This window comes from Pseudophryne corroboree, chromosome 3, assembly GCF_028390025.1.
Source record: "Pseudophryne corroboree isolate aPseCor3 chromosome 3, aPseCor3.hap2, whole genome shotgun sequence".
Lineage (NCBI taxonomy): Eukaryota > Metazoa > Chordata > Amphibia > Anura > Myobatrachidae > Pseudophryne > Pseudophryne corroboree.
Window position 1 is genome coordinate 683,309,616 of NC_086446.1, and position 18,055 is coordinate 683,327,670.

At 47.8% G+C, this 18,055-nt stretch overlaps 1 protein-coding gene across 2 annotated transcripts in view; it reads right to left on the reverse strand.

Moving 5' to 3' along the window:
- PCGF6 (polycomb group ring finger 6) overlaps positions 1 to 18,055 on the reverse strand; it is a 182,842-nt gene that overhangs the window by 110,214 nt on the left and 54,573 nt on the right. For both annotated transcript variants that reach the window (XM_063961959.1, XM_063961961.1), the window contains exon 3: positions 16,859 to 16,955. In XM_063961959.1, coding sequence (XP_063818029.1) covers positions 16,859 to 16,955 — 97 coding nt within the window. The remainder of the gene's footprint in view (positions 1 to 16,858; positions 16,956 to 18,055) is intronic.

Sequence of the window (18,055 nt, forward strand, 5' to 3'; positions counted from 1 at the left end):
TTCAAGGGTCGCACAACGGCGGGCCGCCCAAGAAGGACTAACGGACCGAGTAGAATGGGCTTTGATGGTAGCAGGAGCTGGAAGGCCAGCCTGTACATAAGCATGTGCAATCACCATTCTAATCCATCTGGCCAAGGTCTGCTTATTAGCAGGCCAGCCACGTTTATGAAAACCGAAAAGAACAAAGAGAGAATCAGATCTCCTAAGCGAATCTGTTCTCTTCACATAAATACGGAGAGCCCGTACCACATCCAAAGACCGCTCTTTGGAGGATAAACCAGGAGAGGTAAAGGCCGGAACCACAATCTCTTAGTTAAGGTGGAAAGATGACACCACCTTAGGAAGATAACCAGGGCGAGTTCACGGTGAAAATTCAGAAAGGGTGACCAACAGGATAAGGCACCCAAGTCTGAAACCCGTCTAGCAGAAGCAATAGCTAGCAAAAACAAGACCTTAAGAGTAAGCCACTAAAGGTCCACAGACTCAAGAGGTTTGAATGGAGACTCTTGTAGGGCATCCAGGACAACCGACAAATCCCATGGAGCCACAGGAGGAACATAGGGAGGCTGAATCCATAAAACACCCTCAGTGAAAGTATGAACATCAGGCAGAGTCGCACTTTTTCTCTGAAACCACACCGACAAGGCCGAAATATGAACCTTCAGGGAGGCCAGTCAAAGGCCTAAGTCCAGGCTCTGTTGCAGAAAAGCCAAAAGTTTGGCAGTACTGAACTTCCAGACCCTATAATAAATCCGAGCAGAAGCCGGTTTACGGGCTTTCAACATAGTTTGAATGACTGCCTCAGAGAATCCCTTTTCCCTTAGAACTGATGCTTCAAGAGCCACGCCGTCAGTCGGGCCAGATTCTGGTAGACACAAGGGCCCTGAACGAGGTTTGGGCGTTGCGGAAGTAGAAGAGGACGCTCTATCGAGAGACCCTGCAGGTCTGAGAACCAATGCTGTCTGGGCCACGCTGGAGCTATCAGAAGTAGTAATCCTCCTTCTTGCTTGAACTTCCTTAATACCCTGGGCAGGAGTGACACTGGAGGGAACACGTATGGCAGCCGAAAGTTCCATGGAATTGCCAATGCGTCTACGAACGCTGCTTGAGGATCCCTTGTCCTTGCTCCGAAGACTGGCACCTTGTGATTGTGTCGAGACGCCATTAGGTCTACATCTGATAGTCCCCACTTGTCCACTAGGAGTTGAAATACTTCTGGATGAAGGCTCCACTCTCCTGACGACTGAGGAAGTCCGCTTCCCAGTTGAGGACCCCCGGAATGAACACTGCCGATATGGTGGCAGATGGCGTTCCGCCCATAAAAGAATCTTTGACACTTCCTTCAAGTGCCGCCTTGATGATTATGTACGCCACCATGGTAGCGTTGTCCGACTGTACTTGAAGAGGCCTATTCTGTACCAGAGGCAGGGCCAGTTTCAAAGCATTGAACACTGCCCGCAACTCCAGAATATTAAATCGGGAGGAGAGATCCCTCCCTGGTCCATCAACTCTGAAAAGAGTGTTGCTCGAACACCGCGCCCCAACCCCGCAGACTGGCATCCGTCGTTAGAAGGACCCAGCTGGAGATCCAGAAGGGACGACCCCTGCTCAATTGCCGGTCCTGTAGCCACCAGGTCAGTGACAGGCGAACCTCCGGAGTCGAGGAAAACATGTGAGTCCTGATCCAGTGAGGCAGGCCGTCCCATTTGGTAAGGATTAACTTCTGCAGAGGGCGGGAATGAAATTGAGCGTACTCCACCATGTCGAAAGCGGACACCATGGAGGCCTAGTACTTGCATCGCCGAGTGTATCGACACACGTGGGCGAGATAGGAAGCATCTTGTCTTTTCCTGAAGTTTCAGGACTTTCTCTGGAGACAAGAACAACCGTTGGTTGTGGGTGTCCAATAATGCCCCCAGGTTCACCGTGCTCTGAGCAGGGACCAGTAAGGATTTCTTCCAGTTGATGAGCCACCCGTGAGCTTGCAGGAATTGAACCTTCAGATCTAGATGACGGAGGAGAACCTCTGGAGAGTTCACCAGCATCAACAAGTCGCCCAGATACGGCAGGATCCTCATAACCTGATGGCAGAGCATGGTCGTCATGACCTTGGTGAAGATTCTCTGAGCCGTGGTCAGACCAAAAGGTAAGGCCCGAAATTGAAAATGTAGGTTGCCAATAGCAAACTGCAGGTATTGCTGATGCGACATGGCAATAGGAATATGCAGGTAAGCATCCTGAATGTCCAGGGATACCATATAGTCCATGGGCTCCAAAGCCAGAACAATAGACCGAAGCGTTTCCATACGGAATTTGGAACTGGTCACAAATTTGTTCAATGACTTAAGGTTGAGAATGGGCCGGGAAGACCCATTCGGTTTCGGAACTAGGAACAACGTTGAATAGTACCCCCTGCCTCTCTGAGTTAGAGGCACCAGTACTATTGCTCCTGTGTCCAGGAGGGATTGTACCACCAAATGGAGAGTTTTTCTTTTAAGGGATCCGAAGGGATGTTTGTTGAGCAAAAGTGACGAGGGGGACGTTTCTTGAAAGAGATGGCGTATCCGTGAGTGACGACTTCCATTACCCAGGCGTCTGAAGTGGTCTGTAACCATACCTGAGCAAACCGTAGAAGTCGGCCTCCCACCCTGGGGTCCCACAGGAGGCGGCCCGCCCTGTCATGCAGCAGGCTTGTCTGTTTTGAAAACAGGCTGACGGGCAGCCCAGGAATGTTTAGGTTTGGGCTTAGTGGATTTGGAAGTGCGAGACTGTTTCGGGTACGCCTGACCCTTTGCTTCACTTGGAGGTAGAAAGGAGCGAAAGGATTAGTACTAGGCAGACAGGCAGTATAAACAGATGCTAAGTCAGCAACAATCTTGTCGAGATCCTCCCCAAAAAGGATGTTTAAAGGGGATCACCTCCAAGGTCTTTTTAGAGTCCAGATCTACAGAACAGGACAGCAACCAGAGAATCAGGCGAGCCAGAATGGACGTAGTAGACGCTTTGGCTGCCAGGACACCAGCATCAGATGCCGCCTCCTGAATGTAATGAGAGACTGTAATAATATATGAAAGACAATGTCTAGCATTATCAGGAAAATCAGACGGTAGTTCCGTTTCAACTTCCTGAACCCAGGCTTCAATAGCTTTTGCAGCCCAGGAAGCCGCAATAGTGGGCCTATGCACAGCTCCTGAAAGAGTGTAAATAGACTTCAAGCAATCCTCCACACGCTTATCCATCGGTTCCTTCAGAGAGGTGACGGTAGTGACAGGCAGAGTAGAGGACGTGCGACCTGCGAGTCCACAGGTGGCGGCATTTCCCAATTTTTACTTAACTCTGCAGCGGGGGGATAACAAGCTAGCATATTCTTAGACAGAGAGAATTTCTTTCCTGGATATTCCCAGGATGTCAACCAAATGGTCAGAATGTGGTAAAACTAATTTAGTAACCTTCTGACGCTTGAATTTATCAGGTTTCTTAGAGGTATCTGTAGGCTCTACTTCATCATCAATTTGAAGGATCAGTCTGATAGCCTCCAAGAGGTCAGGAACATCCACCTGTGTAATAGATTCCCCATCAGAAGCGTCTGCATCAGTATCTGAGGGGTCAGTATATGTGCCATCTTCATCGGATGAAGTATCCAAAACATGTGTGGATTGTGATGAAGTAATGGCCCGCTTAGAGGACTCATTGGTTTTAGGTGGGCGAGGGTTAGGTTTTTGTTTTGTCAAAGACTGATTTAATTGCTGTAACTGAGAAGACAGATTATCTGCCCATGGCGGATTAACCGCAGAGACAATATGTGGCTGTAATGGCACAGGAGGTCCCACAGGGGGCGCAAGTCTAGTTACTAGCGTAGTCAGTAAATTAGAAAAGGCAGCCCAAGGTGGGTTTTGGTGTGCCCCCGGTGCTGCAGACTGACTGAGGGGTATAGAAACCCTCAGCTGCAATGTTTTCCTCTGAGCAATCCGTGGCATCAGCACTGCATGGTGCAGGATCAGCCATGGATCTACCGCCCTGTTTAGCAGACATTATTTGTAAGCGTAACCTTAGGGCGTAATAGTACAATAAAAGCATACAAAGTACCTGACAAAAACCCCCTCTATAATGTGACTCCAAAGCAGAGCACAAACAGAGAATTTAAGATGTATATGGTGACTGAAACACACAGAGAAAAACACCAAAGTAGTATATCCTGTGAGACACTATATCATATGAGAACCCTGATGCACTTCGACTCCTTCAGGGTACAGAATATAGGGATAGCAATATGTGAGAGATACACGGAATAGAGACCACACAGCAGCTATTGGCACACAGTCACATGTACAAAGCAGAAATTATTACAACAACAATAAAACTGCACTGGACTAGCAATACTAAGTAACTGGAATAGTAAGTAAAGCTATGTATACATATACAGATATAACAATGCACAGTAAAAACTGGATATATATCACAAGGTAATTTTACTAAATAACCCTGAAGTTATGCACTTTTTCTTAACTAACACTGTCCAAATGACATGTAGAATACTTAAGTGTCCTGTAAATGCACAGCGCTGATGATGGAGGCAGCTTTACAGAGGAGACATTGCCCAGCAGTCCCAGAATCAGCTCAGCTTGTGTAATGGCGCCCAAACGCTGACAGAGAGAGAGAGAGAGAGATATGCAGCTCCAGGGCGGGAACATTTGCAGTAAATGGCGCCTGGGGCTGGGGGAGGGGCTACAGGTCAGAGCCTTATCCCCTTGCTGGACTTCACCACCGGGTACTGCGGGGCCTATTTGAGACGGATTTTAATAAATCCAACCTGTGGCCCTTGCCCTGGTGGTCTAGTGGGGTCTATGTACAGCCACAGTGTCCACGCCAGCATGTGCGGTCTGTCTCCTAAAGACCGCGTCGAATCGCAATTTCAGCGGGTCCCACCTGGGGGACCCTCTTACCTCCTCCCTGTAGATGCGGCCACGCGATCCAGGAGAGTAGCAGCGAGTGTGTGCCTGATGTATACTAGAGCCCTCCGCTGTTAAGTACCCGTCAACCAGGGCGCTGGGGCAGGTGAGGGAGCCGCAGCATGATATGTCAGACTGATATATAGCACTCCTAAGTGCCTGTGCTGCGGCCCTTGAAGTCTTCTTTCTTCAAAAAGCTCTTTTCAGGGCTGCCTAGCGCAGCCCCCCCTGTTAGCTGCCTGCACTGCAGGCACCAACTTACAAACTGTGCTCCAGTGCCTGGAGGCAGGGATATAGAGGAGGCGGCGCTATGCATCCTGGGAACAGTCAAAGCTACACCCCAATGTAATTCCCTGTGGAATCTCAGTGTACCCTGCTGCAGAAATAATATTTACAGGAAGGGAAATGTTTGCTGAGATCTGTTCTGTGGGGGTGGCACTTGATATGCCGGCTGTCGGGAACCAAGCACCGGAATCCCGATAGCCGGCATACCGACAACTATTTTCTCTCTTGGGGTGACCACGACACCACTGGAGGGAGAATAAATAGCGTGGCAAGCGCAGTGAGCCCACAAGGGGCTCTTTTGCTCTTTTGGGATTCTGGCGCCAGTATGCTGGGTGCCGGGATCCTGAGCACCGGCATACCGTAGTACACCCGTGCTGTGGATAATGGAGCTTTATTTATAAATCCCAGCTAGTGAGTACCAGCCCACACTAAGCAAACTCGGAGTAGACAGATATTGGCAGACCTGAAGGAAGATCGTGCATTTCATCCTCCTCTAGGGTCAGTCCACAGACTTTAAAACCAACGTTTTGTTTTTTTTAATTGTGATGAAAAACATTTATCATTTATACTGTTATCTTTATCGTAGTTAACTTTATTTTTGTCTCAAAAACTTGGATCTAGACATAAATTACAAATATTCAGAAAATCTGTAATTAAGGTGTGATTCAGTATTTTTTTTAATCTAACCTATCTAAACTTTCTTTTCAGATGCGACTACACCAGGCTGGACTTTTCCTTAGATGGTCGCCTCTGATGTGACCAGTCAGAAAGCCCACTGTACGGGTGCAGGAAGAGGGACCTCCTGGCCGCTCTGCATCCTGGTTCCCTAACCCAGTGCCTGCGGTGAAGCTGATCACTGCTGACTGGGCAGACCAGCAGCACCTCCCCACCCCACGGCTGCAGACAGGGCCATGTATGCGATGCTTCAAAATATCCTAAGTACTTTCTGATGCACAATATACCCTGAATAAGCTAACTATTGTGGTGGTGCATTATCGGTCATAGTAAGTTAAATGTACTTAGATAACAAATACACAATGGGCTTGGTGAATATTTTTTAGGTCAAGATTTTATGTGTGTGTGTGTGTGTATATATATATATATATATATATATATATACATACACTGCTCAAAAAAATAAAGGGAACACTTAAACAACACAATGTAACTCCAAGTCAATCACACTTCTGTGAAATCAAACTGTCCACTTAGGAAGCAACACTGATTGACAATCAATTTCACATGCTGTTGTGCAAATGGAATAGACAACAGGTGGAAATCATAGGCAATTAGCAAGACACCTCCAATAAAGGCGTTGTTCTGCAGGTGGTGACCACAGACCACTTCTCAGCTCTTATGCTTTCTGGCTGATGTTTTGGTCACTTTTGAAAGCTGGCGGTGCTTTCACTCTAGTGGTAGCATGAGACGGAGTCTACAACCCACACAAGTGGCTCAGGTAGTGCAGCTCATCCAGGATGGCACATCTTTGCGAGCTGTGGCAAGAAGGTTTGCTGTGTCTGTCAGCGTAGTGTCCAGAACATGGAGGCACTACCAGGAGACAGGCCAGTACATCAGGAGACGTGGAGGAGGCCGTAGGAGGGCAACAACCCAGCAGCAGGACCGCTACCTCTGCCTTTGTGCAAGGAGGAACAGGAGGAGCACTGCCAGAGCCCTGCAAAATGACCTCCAGCAAGCCACAAATGTGCATGTGTCTACTCAAACGATCAGAAACAGACTCCATGAGGGTGGTATGAGGGCCCGACGTCCACAGGTGGGGGTTGTGCTTACAGCCCAACACCGTGCAGTACGTTTGGCATTTGCCAGAGAACACAGAGATTGGCAAATTCGCCAGTGGCACCCTGTGCTCTTCACAGATGAAAGCAGGTTCTCACTGAGCACATGTGACAGACGTGACAAGAGTCTGGAGACGCCAAGGAGAACGTTTTGCTGCCTGCAACATCCTCCAGCATGACCGGTTTGGCAGTTGGTCACTAATGGTGTGGGGTGGCATTTCTTTGGGGGGCCGCACAGCCTCCATGTGCTCGCCAGAGGTAGCATGACTGCTATTAGGTACCGAGATGAGATCCTCAGACCCCTTGTGAGACCATATGCTGGTGCGGTTGGCCCTGGGTTCCTCCTAATGCAAGACCTCATGTGGCTGGAGTGTGTCAGCAGTTCCTGCAAGACGAAGGCATTGATGCTATGGACTGGCCCGCCCGTTCCCCAGACCTGGATCCAATTGAGCACATCTGGGACATCATGTCTCGCTCCATCCACCAATGCCACGTTGCACCACAGACTGTCCAGGAGTTGGAGGATGCTTTAATCCAGGTCTGGGAGGAGATCCCTCAGGAGACCATCCGCCACCTCATCAGGAGCATGCCCAGGCATTGTAGGGAGGTCATACAGGCACATGGAGGCCACACACACTACTGAGCCTCATTTTGACTTGTTTTAAGGACATTACATCAAAGTTGGATCAGCCTGTAGTGTGTTTTTCCACTTTAATTTTGAGTGTGACTCCAAATCCAGACCTCCAAGGGTTAATAAATTTGCTTTCCATTGATAATTTTTGTGTGATTTTGTTGTCAGCACATTCAACTATGTAAAGAATAAAGTATTTAATAAGAACATTTCATTCATTCAGATCTAAGATGTGTTATTTTATTGTTCCCTTTATTTTTTTGAGCAGTGTATATATATATATATATATATATATATATATATATATATATATATATATATATATAACGGCATTTATAATGGTTATGTATGTGATACTGTGGTCAGGTACATGAGATAATAAGAATTTACTTACCGATAATTCTATTTCTCGTAGTCCGTAGTGGATGCTGGGAACTCCGTAAGGACCATGGGGAATAGCGGCTCCGCAGGAGACTGGGCACAAAAGTAAAAGCTTTAGGACTACCTGGTGTGCACTGGCTCCTCCCCCTATGACCCTCCTCCAAGCCTCAGTTAGGATACTGTGCCCGGACGAGCGTACACAATAAGGAAGGATTTTGAATCCCGGGTAAGACTCATACCAGCCACACCAATCACACCGTACAACCTGTGATCTGAACCCAGTTAACAGCATGATAACAGAGGAGCCTCTGAAAAGATGGCTCACAACAATAATAACCCGATTTTTGTAACAATAACTATGTACAAGTATTGCAGACAATCCGCACTTGGGATGGGCGCCCAGCATCCACTACGGACTACGAGAAATAGAATTATCGGTAAGTAAATTCTTATTTTCTCTGACGTCCTAGTGGATGCTGGGAACTCCGTAAGGACCATGGGGATTATACCAAAGCTCCCAAACGGGCGGGAGAGTGCGGATGACTCTGCAGCACCGAATGAGAGAACTCCAGGTCCTCCTCAGCCAGGGTATCAAATTTGTAGAATTTAGCAAACGTGTTTGCCCCTGACCAAGTAGCTGCTCGGCAAAGTTGTAAAGCCGAGACCCCTCGGGCAGCCGCCCAAGATGAGCCCACCTTCCTTGTGGAATGGGCTTTTACAGATTTTGGCTGTGGCAGGCCTGCCACAGAATGTGCAAGCTGAATTGTACTACAAATCCAACGAGCAATAGTCTGCTTAGAAGCAGGAGCACCCAGCTTGTTGGGTGCAAACAGGATAAACAGCGAGTCAGATTTTCTGACTCCAGCCGTCCTGGAAACATATATTTTCAGGGCCCTGACTACGTCCAGCAACTTGGAGTCCTCCAAGTCCCTAGTAGCCGCAGGTACCACAATAGGCTGGTTCAAGTGAAACGCTGAAACCACCTTAGGGAGAAATTGAGGACGAGTCCTCAATTCTGCCCTGTCCGTATGAAAAATTAGGTAAGGGCTTTTATAGGATAAAGCCGCCAATTCTGAGACACGCCTGGCTGAAGCCAGGGCTAACAGCATTACCACTTTCCATGTGAGATATTTTAAGTCCACAGTGGAGAGTGGTTCAAACCAATGTGATTTTAGGAACCCCAAAACTACATTGAGATCCCAAGGTGCCACTGGAGGCACAAAAGGAGGCTGTATATGCAGTACTCCCTTGACAAACGTCTGAACTTCAGGAACTGAAGCCAGTTCTTTCTGGAAGAAAATCGAAAGGGCCGAAATTTGAACCTTAATGGACCCTAATTTTAGGCCCATAGACAGTCCTGTTTGCAGGAAATGCAGGAAACGACCCAGTTGAAATTCCTCTGTAGGGGCCTTCCTGGCCTCGCACCACGCAACATATTTACGCCAAATACGGTGATAATGTTGTACGGTTACATCCTTCCTGGCTTTGATCAGGGTAGGGATGACTTCATCCGGAATGCCTTTTTCCTTCAGGATCCGGCGTTCAACCGCCATGCCGTCAAACGCAGCCGCGGTAAGTCTTGGAACAGACAGGGTCCCTGCTGGAGCAGGTCCTTTCTTAGAGGTAGAGGCCACGGGTCCTCCGTGAGCATCTCTTGAAGTTCCGGGTACCAAGTCCTTCTTGGCCAATCCGGAGCCACGAGTATAGTCCTTACTCCTCTCCTTCTTATGATTCTCAGTACCTTGGGTATGAGAGGCAGAGGAGGGAACACATACACTGACTGGTACACCCACGGTGTTACCAGAGCGTCCACAGCTATTGCCTGAGGGTCCCTTGACCTGGCGCAATATCTGTCTAGTTTTTTGTTGAGGCGGGACGCCATCATGTCCACCTTTGGTTTTTCCCAACGGTTCACAATCATGTGGAAGACTTCTGGGTGAAGTCCCCACTCCCCCGGGTGGAGGTCGTGTCTGCTGAGGAAGTCTGCTTCCCAGTTGTCCACTCCCGGAATGAACACTGCTGATAGTGCTATCACATGATTTTCCGCCCAGCGAAGAATCCTTGCAACTTCTGTCATTGCCCTCCTGCTTCTTGTGCCGCCCTGTCTGTTTACGTGGGCGACTGCCGTGATGTTGTCCGACTGGATCAGCACCGGCTGACCTTGAAGCAGAGGTCTTGCTAGGCTTAGAGCATTGTAGATGGCCCTTAGCTCAAGGATATTTATGTGAAGTGATGTCTCCAGGCTTGACCACAAGCCCTGGAAATTTCTCCCCTGTGTGACTGCTCCCCAGCCTCTCAGGCTGGCATCCGTTGTCACCAGGACCCAGTCCTGAATGCCGAATCTGCGGCCCTCTAGAAGATGAGCACTCTGCAACCACCACAGGAGAGACACCCTTGTCCTTGGTGCCAAGATTATCCGCTGATGCATCTGAAGATGCGACCCGGACCATTTGTCTAGCAGATCCCACTGGAAGGTTCTTGCGTGGAATCTGCCGAATGGGATTGCTTCGTAAGAAGCCACCATCTTTCCCAGGACCCTTGTGCATTGATGCACTGAGACTTGGCCTGGTTTTAGGAGATTTCTGACTAGTTCGGATAACTCCCTGGCTTTCTCCTCCGGGAGAAACACCTTTTTCTGGACTGTGTCCAGGATCATCCCTAGGAATAGAAGTCGTGTCGTCGGGATCAGCTGCGATTTTGGAATATTGAGAATCCAACCGTGCTGGCGCAGCACTATCTAAGATAGTGCTACTCCGACTTCCAACTGTTCCCTGGATCTTGCCTTTATCAGGAGATCGTCCAAGTAAGGGATAACTAAAACTCCCTTCCTTCGAAGGAGTATCATCATTTCGTCCATTACCTTGGTAAAGACCCGGGGTGCCGTGGACAATCCAAACAGCAGCGTCTGAAACTGATAGTGACAGTTCTGTACCACAAACCTGAGGTACCCTTGGTGAGAAGGGTAAATTGGGACATGTAGGTAAGCATCTTTGATGTGCAGAGACACCATATAGTCCCCTTCTTCCAGGTTTGCAATCACTGCTCTGAGTAACTCCATCTTGAATTTGAACCTTTGAATGTAAGTGTTCAAGGATTTTAGGTTTAAAATGGGTCTCACCGAGCCGTCCGGCTTCGGTACCACAAATAGCGTGGAATAGTACCCCTTTCCCTGTTGTAGGAGGGGTACCTTGCTTATCACCTGCTGGGAATACAGCTTGTGAATGGCTTCCAATACTGCTTCCCTGTCTGAGGGAGACGTCGGTAAAGCAGACTTTAGAAAACGGCGAGGGGGAGACGTCTTGAATTCCAATTTGTACCCATGGGATACCACCTGAAGGATCCAGGGGTCCACTTGCGAGTGGGCCCACTGCGCACTGAACTTCTGGAGACGGGCCCCCACCGTGCCTGAGTCCGCTAGTAAAGCCCCAGCGTCATGCTGAGGACTTTGCGGAGGCGGGAGAGGGCTTTTGTTCCTGGGAACTGGCTGTTTGTTGCAGCCTTTTTCCTCTCCCTCTGCCACGGGGCAGAAATGAGGCGCCTTTTGCCCGCTTGCCCTTATGGGGCCGAAAGGACTGCGCCTGATAATATGGCGTCTTCTTAGGTTGAGAAGCTACCTGGGGTAAAAATGTGGATTTTCCAGCCGTTGCCATGGCTACCAGGTCTGATAGACCTGCCCCAAATAACTCCTCCCCCTTATAAGGCAATACTTCCATGTGCCTTTTAGAATCCGCATCACCTGACCACTGCCGTGTCCATAAACCTCTTCTTGCAGAAATGGACAGCGCGCTAACTCTTGATGCCAGTCGGCAAACATCCCTCTGTGCATCACGCATATATAGAAATGCATCCTTCAAATGCTCTATAGTCAATAATATACTGTCCCTATCTAGGGTATCAATATTTTCAGTCAGGGAATCCGACCACGCCAGGCCCGCACTGCACATCCAGGCTGAGGCGATTGCTGGTCGCAGTATAACACCCGTGTGAGAGTATATACATTTTAGGATATTCTCCAGCTTTCTATCGGCAGGTTCCTTTAGGGCGGCCGTATCAGGAGAGGGTAGTGCTACCTGTTTAGACAAGCGTGTGAGCGCTTTATCCACCCTAGGGGGTGTTTCCCAACGTGCCCTATCCTCTGGCGGGAAAGGGTACGATGCCAATAACCTTTTAGGAATTATCAGTTTTTTATCGGGGGAAACCCACGCCTCATCACACACTTCATTTAATTCCTCGGATACAGGAAAAACTACAGGCAGTTTTTTCTCACCAAACATAATACCCTTTTTAGTGGTACTTGTTTTATCAGATATATGCAATACATTTTTCATTGCTTCAATCATGTAACGTGTGGCCCTAGTGGAAGTCACGTTTGTCTCCTCATCATCGACACTGGAGTCAGTATCCGTGTCTGTGTCTGCCATTTGAGGTAACGGGCGTTTTAAAGCCCCTGATGGCGTTTGAGACCCCTGGACAGGCACAAGCTGAGTAGCCGCCTGTCTCATGTCGTCAACTGTCTGTCGTAAGGAGCTGACACTGTCACGCAATTCCTTCCACAAGCTCATCCACTCAGGTGTCGACTCCCCAGGGGGTGACAACTGTATAATAGGCAATTGCTCCGCCTCCATCTCATTTTCCTCCTCAAACATGTCGACACAATCGTACCGACACACCGCACACACACAGGGAATGCTCTGGTAGAGGACAGGACCCCACTAGCCCTTTGGGGAGACAGAGGGAGAGTATGCCAGCACACACCAGAGCGCTATATATATACAGGAATACCACTAAAAAATTTGTTTTTCCCTTTATAGCTGCTGTTAGTATAAACTACTGCGCCAAATTAGTGCCCCCCTCTCTTTTTTACCCTTTTCTGTAGTGCAGGACTGCAGGGGAGAGTCAGGGAGACGTCCTTCCAGCGGAGCTGTGATGGAAAATGGCGCCCGTGTGCTGAGGAGATAGGCTCCGCCCCCTTCTCGGCGGCCTTTTCTCCCGCTTTTTAGGTGAGTTCTGGCAGGGGTTAAAATACACCCATATAGCCCTGGGGGTTATATGTGGTGTATTTATGCCAGCCAAGGTGTTTTACATTGCTGCTCAGGGCGCCCCCCCCTAGCGCCCTGCACCCTCAGTGACCGGAGTGTGAAGTGTGCTGAGTAACAATGGCGCACAGCTGCAGTGCTGTGCGCTACCTTGTTGAAGACTGATGTCTTCTGCCGCCGATTTTTCCGGACCTTTTCTTGCTTCTGGCTCTGTAAGGGGGCCGGCGGAGCGGCTCCGGGACAGAGCTCCGAGGCTGGGCCTGTGTTCGGTCCCTCTGGAGCTAATGGTGTCCAGTAGCCTAAGAAGCCCAATCCACTCTGCACGCAGGTGAGTTCACTTCTTCTCCCCTTAGTCCCTCGATGCAGTGAGCCTGTTGCCAGCAGGTCTCACTGAAAATAAAAACCTAAAACTAAACTTTTCACTAAGAAGCTCAGGAGAGCCCCTAGTGTGCACCCTTCTCGGCCGGGCACAAAAATCTAACTGAGGCTTGGAGGAGGGTCATAGGGGGAGGAGCCAGTGCACACCAGGTAGTCCTAAAGCTTTTACTTTTGTGCCCAGTCTCCTGCGGAGCCGCTATTCCCCATGGTCCTTACGGAGTTCCCAGCATCCACTAGGACGTCAGAGAAATGTATGTGACATTGTTTATTTTTCTCACTGAAGAGCAGTGTTTGTATTTATTTCTCTGATTTTCTTATAGGCCCTACACACTGGCCGATTTTCTGAAAGATATGAACGATCTCGTTCATAAATGAACGAGAACTCGTTCATATCTTTCAGTGTGGAGACTCCAGCGATGAACGATGCGCGTCCCCACTCTCGTTCATCGCTGGTCTCCCGTCGGCTGTGCATGCAGGCCAATATGGACAATCTCGTCCATATTTGCCTGCACTTCAATGCAGCCGCGTGACGGGGGGGAGTGAAGAAACTTCACTCCCCCCGTCACTGCCCCCCCGCCGCCGGGTCGCTCGTCGGCCGTATCGGCCGTCGGGCACCTCGGCGGCGCATCGTGATATGTGTAGGGCCCCTTACTGAAAGTCATTAGTGGCAACTTCCTGTTTAGATCACAATGGGTGGAAATATAATAGCCTGGGAGATGCAGGCACTAGACTAGAGTGATTCCTGAGGGTCGGTCCAATGTTTTAAAGCACTGAAACTTAAAAAGCAAAATCAACCCAGTTTTGACTTTGAAATTACTGCAGCTTTAAAATATTGGGCAATCTCGCCAGAATCACCATGATGACTGCATCTCGCAGGCTATTTTATTTCTCCCCCCATGTGATCTAAACAGGAAGTTAAGTTTCAGTTTAAAGCTGGGTAGATCAGAGATTTTCAACCTTTTACAACTCGCGGCACACTGAACAAGATTAAAATATTTCCAAAGCACACTCAAATATAATGGTGATGCATGATGCAGTTGCATGTTCTAGGACAGGCATGTCAAACTCATGGTCATCCAGCTGTTGTGAAAATACAAGTCCCAGCATGCTTTACCAGCTGAACAGTGTAAGGGGTGCTGGCAAAACAGCTGGAGGATGACGAGTTTGACATGCCTATTCTAGGATGTCATATCGCAGCTTCTCCATAGGTAACGCCTGAGCCACATCTGAGAAAGCCAGAAGAGCCCAACACTGCCTGGGCCCAAAACTAGAACTGGTTCTGCAACCACTAAACCCACCAATATTGATTGTTCCAGGGCCTCAGTAGCGGCAAAACACTGACGGGCCTGGATTTGCTTCTATGGCGGCACACATGTAGACTGCCCAGGGCACACTAGTGTGCCACGGCACAGTGGATGAAAAACACTGCACTAGATGATATAGGTGTGTATTCAATCGATGTCAGATCCTTTCTGACGGAAAGGATCCAACATCTCAGTATTCAATTAGCGGACAAATCCGATAGGATTTGTCCGTTCCTGAGAATGCCAATCTGACTGTTTAAAAGTCGGATTGCCATTGTCGGAACCGGTGCTAAAACCTGTCAGATTTGGCTGCGAATCCAACAACAGCCGATCCACGTGCTTTCTGACAGGTCGGATTTTCTGACTTGTTGCATAAATGGGAGTATGATTGAATAGGTCGAATCTGGATTCGACCTTAAACTCCTATTAATCCGACAAGTCTGGAAATCCATCATGAAATGAATACACGCCATAGTGGATTCCGACCCATCGTCCACGATATTGTCTAGTGTGTGCACTAGGTAGCTGATGATGCGCACTCCCGTACGTCGTCAGCGACATCGCTGATGGCATCGTGGGGTACACACGTCATCTAGTGTGTACCCAGCTTAACATTGTATAGTCTCCACCGGGCACATCTGGCCATCTGACAAAATTAGTCCTAAAAAGTCTTTGGACAGTTTTCTGCGCAGTTTCTTGGCGTGAATCCGATTGGCTGGGTACCCTGGTGGCCCCAAGTGTTATTAGCTCCTTTTGAGGTTATAATACTAACTATAATAGTACAAACGGTAACCACCTTTGCAATATTGCAGAACAGTGCAACTATACATAAATAAAAAATTAAAAAAATTCAATACAACACAACATCAACATTGGTGAGAGGGCTTAATTGTTGACCAGCCTAGCAGATTTTTCTCTCTACAACAATTAAAAAAAAGCTTTAAGAGAACAGATAACCATTGGTGAATCCGGCATTATTGTGTTCAGGTGTTCCAGATCCTGTAATAGATCCTGGGTTTCATGTTTTTTTAATACAATTACAATATCTTAATGTCCAATAGGTTTGCCAACTGAGAAAGCCAATATCTTAATCATCCACACTTGCAAAAAATGACCACTGAAAAATACACAGAACTTAACCAAAGCTGCTCTGGTGGCAAAAACTTTCTGTTTAGACATAGCCAAATCGCTAGATTGAGACATGCAACTAAACATGTTAAAGTCAATGGAAAAACCCCATACAGTACAGTAGTAAGGCCAAGGCTAGATTATATGTTCCCCAGCAGCTGGTGCCACAATAAAATGAAACAAATCAAAATCACCCTACAGTATATAAGGTCTGATTGCAGTCAGTGTAATAGAGGGGCAAAGAACAAAGACGTGCCAACTATGAAGCCCAAACTCTTTCCACAGGCGATGTACTGTCCTATCTTACTCAATAAGAAGAGTAAGAAAAAAGCAATATGGGAATAGTATGCTAAAAAGATCCCGTCACACTACAGGTGCCAGGCTGCAAGAAGCTGTGTAGAAACAAATACTACATATAGTAAGCAGGAATTGATCCTCCTGCGCAGATTACTTCATTATAAGGTTGCCACCCATACTGAGAAAGAGGTGTACTTATGCATCAGGGTGATGAGCTTTGTGGTCTGGATTCCCTACTTGCCAGCGATGGGACCCAAGCTCCCACTGGTAATGCTGTGTTCTACAGATGGGTGAAAGAGAGAATATATTACAAATTGATGATGCTCTCCTTCCTACAACTGAATGTAATATGTCTTAATGCATGATTTGTCAGTGTTTCCTCTAGCACAGTGATAGGCAACTTGTTACACATTGGGGGCTGCTGAAATGGGCAGCCCTCTAACCTTTTGAAGGGCCATATATGAATACATTTGTTCATTGCAAGAGAAACCTATCTGTAATTATATATCAGCAGGCCTTTTAAATAAACATTACATTCTATAATAAAGAAGACAACACAGAAATGCAAAGCTGGAGGGCCAGCTGATGCCCATCACTGCTCCAGCATCACACCTGGAAATAAATGAGGATTATATTTTATTATTACTAGATGGACAAATGCAGACATAATACTCACCTTATATTGTAAAGGGGCTGTGTTTGATGTACCACAATGTTGCACTTAGGACATCGGTTGCTGTAGTAAAAATGCCTCACTATACAACTCTTACAAACTGAAAAATAAAAAGAAGGCATTGGTTCGCAAATCCTGAAGGCAGATAGTAATTTCTCTTCGCTTAATACTGGCTCTGGAACCATAAATTAATATAACTTGTAAATAAAAGCGGGATAAGAGCACATTAAAAACCGCAACAATGAGATGTATCGGCACAGAAAATAAGATTTTACTTACCGGTAAATCTATTTCTCATAGTCCGTAGTGGATGCTGGGGACTCCGTAAGGACCATGGGAATAGACGGGCTCCGCAGGAGACATGGGCACTTTAAGAAAGAATTTAGATTCTGGTGTGCTCTGGCTCCTCCCTCTATGTACCTCCTCCAGACCTCAGTTAGAGAAACTGTGCCCGGAAGAGCTGACAGTACAAGGAAAGGATTTTGGTAATCCAGGGCAAGATACATACCAGCCACACCAATCACACCGTATAACTTGTGATCAACTTACCCAGTCAACAGTATGAACAACAACAGAGCATCAGTACAACCCTGATGCAACTATAACATAACCCTTACTGCAGCAATAACTACTGTATATACAAGTATTGCAGAAGAAGTCCGCACTTGGGACGGGCGCCCAGCATCCTCTACGGACTACGAGAAATAGATTTACCGGTAAGAAAAATCTTATTTTCTCTAACGTCCTAGTGGATGCTGGGGACTCCGTAAGGACCATGGGGATTATACCAAAGCTCCCAAACGGGCGGGAGAGTGCGGATAACTGCAGCACCGATTGAGCAAACACAAGGTCCTCCTCAGCCAGGGTATCAAACTTATAGAACTTTGCAAAAGTGTTTTAACCTGACCAAGTAGCCGCTCGGCACAGCTGTAATGACGAGACCCCTCGGGCAGCCGTCCAAGAAGAGCCCATCTTCCTAGTGGAATGGGCCTTAACTGATTTTGGCAGCGGCAATCCAGCCGCAGAATGAGCCTGCTGAATCGTATTACAGATCCAGCGAGCAATAGTTTGCTTTGAAGCAGGCGCCCCAAGCTTGTTGGAAGCATACAGGATAAACAAAGATTCTGTTTTCCTGACCCTAGCCGTTCTGGCTACATAAACCTTCAAAGCCCTGACGACATCAAGTAACTCGGAATCCTC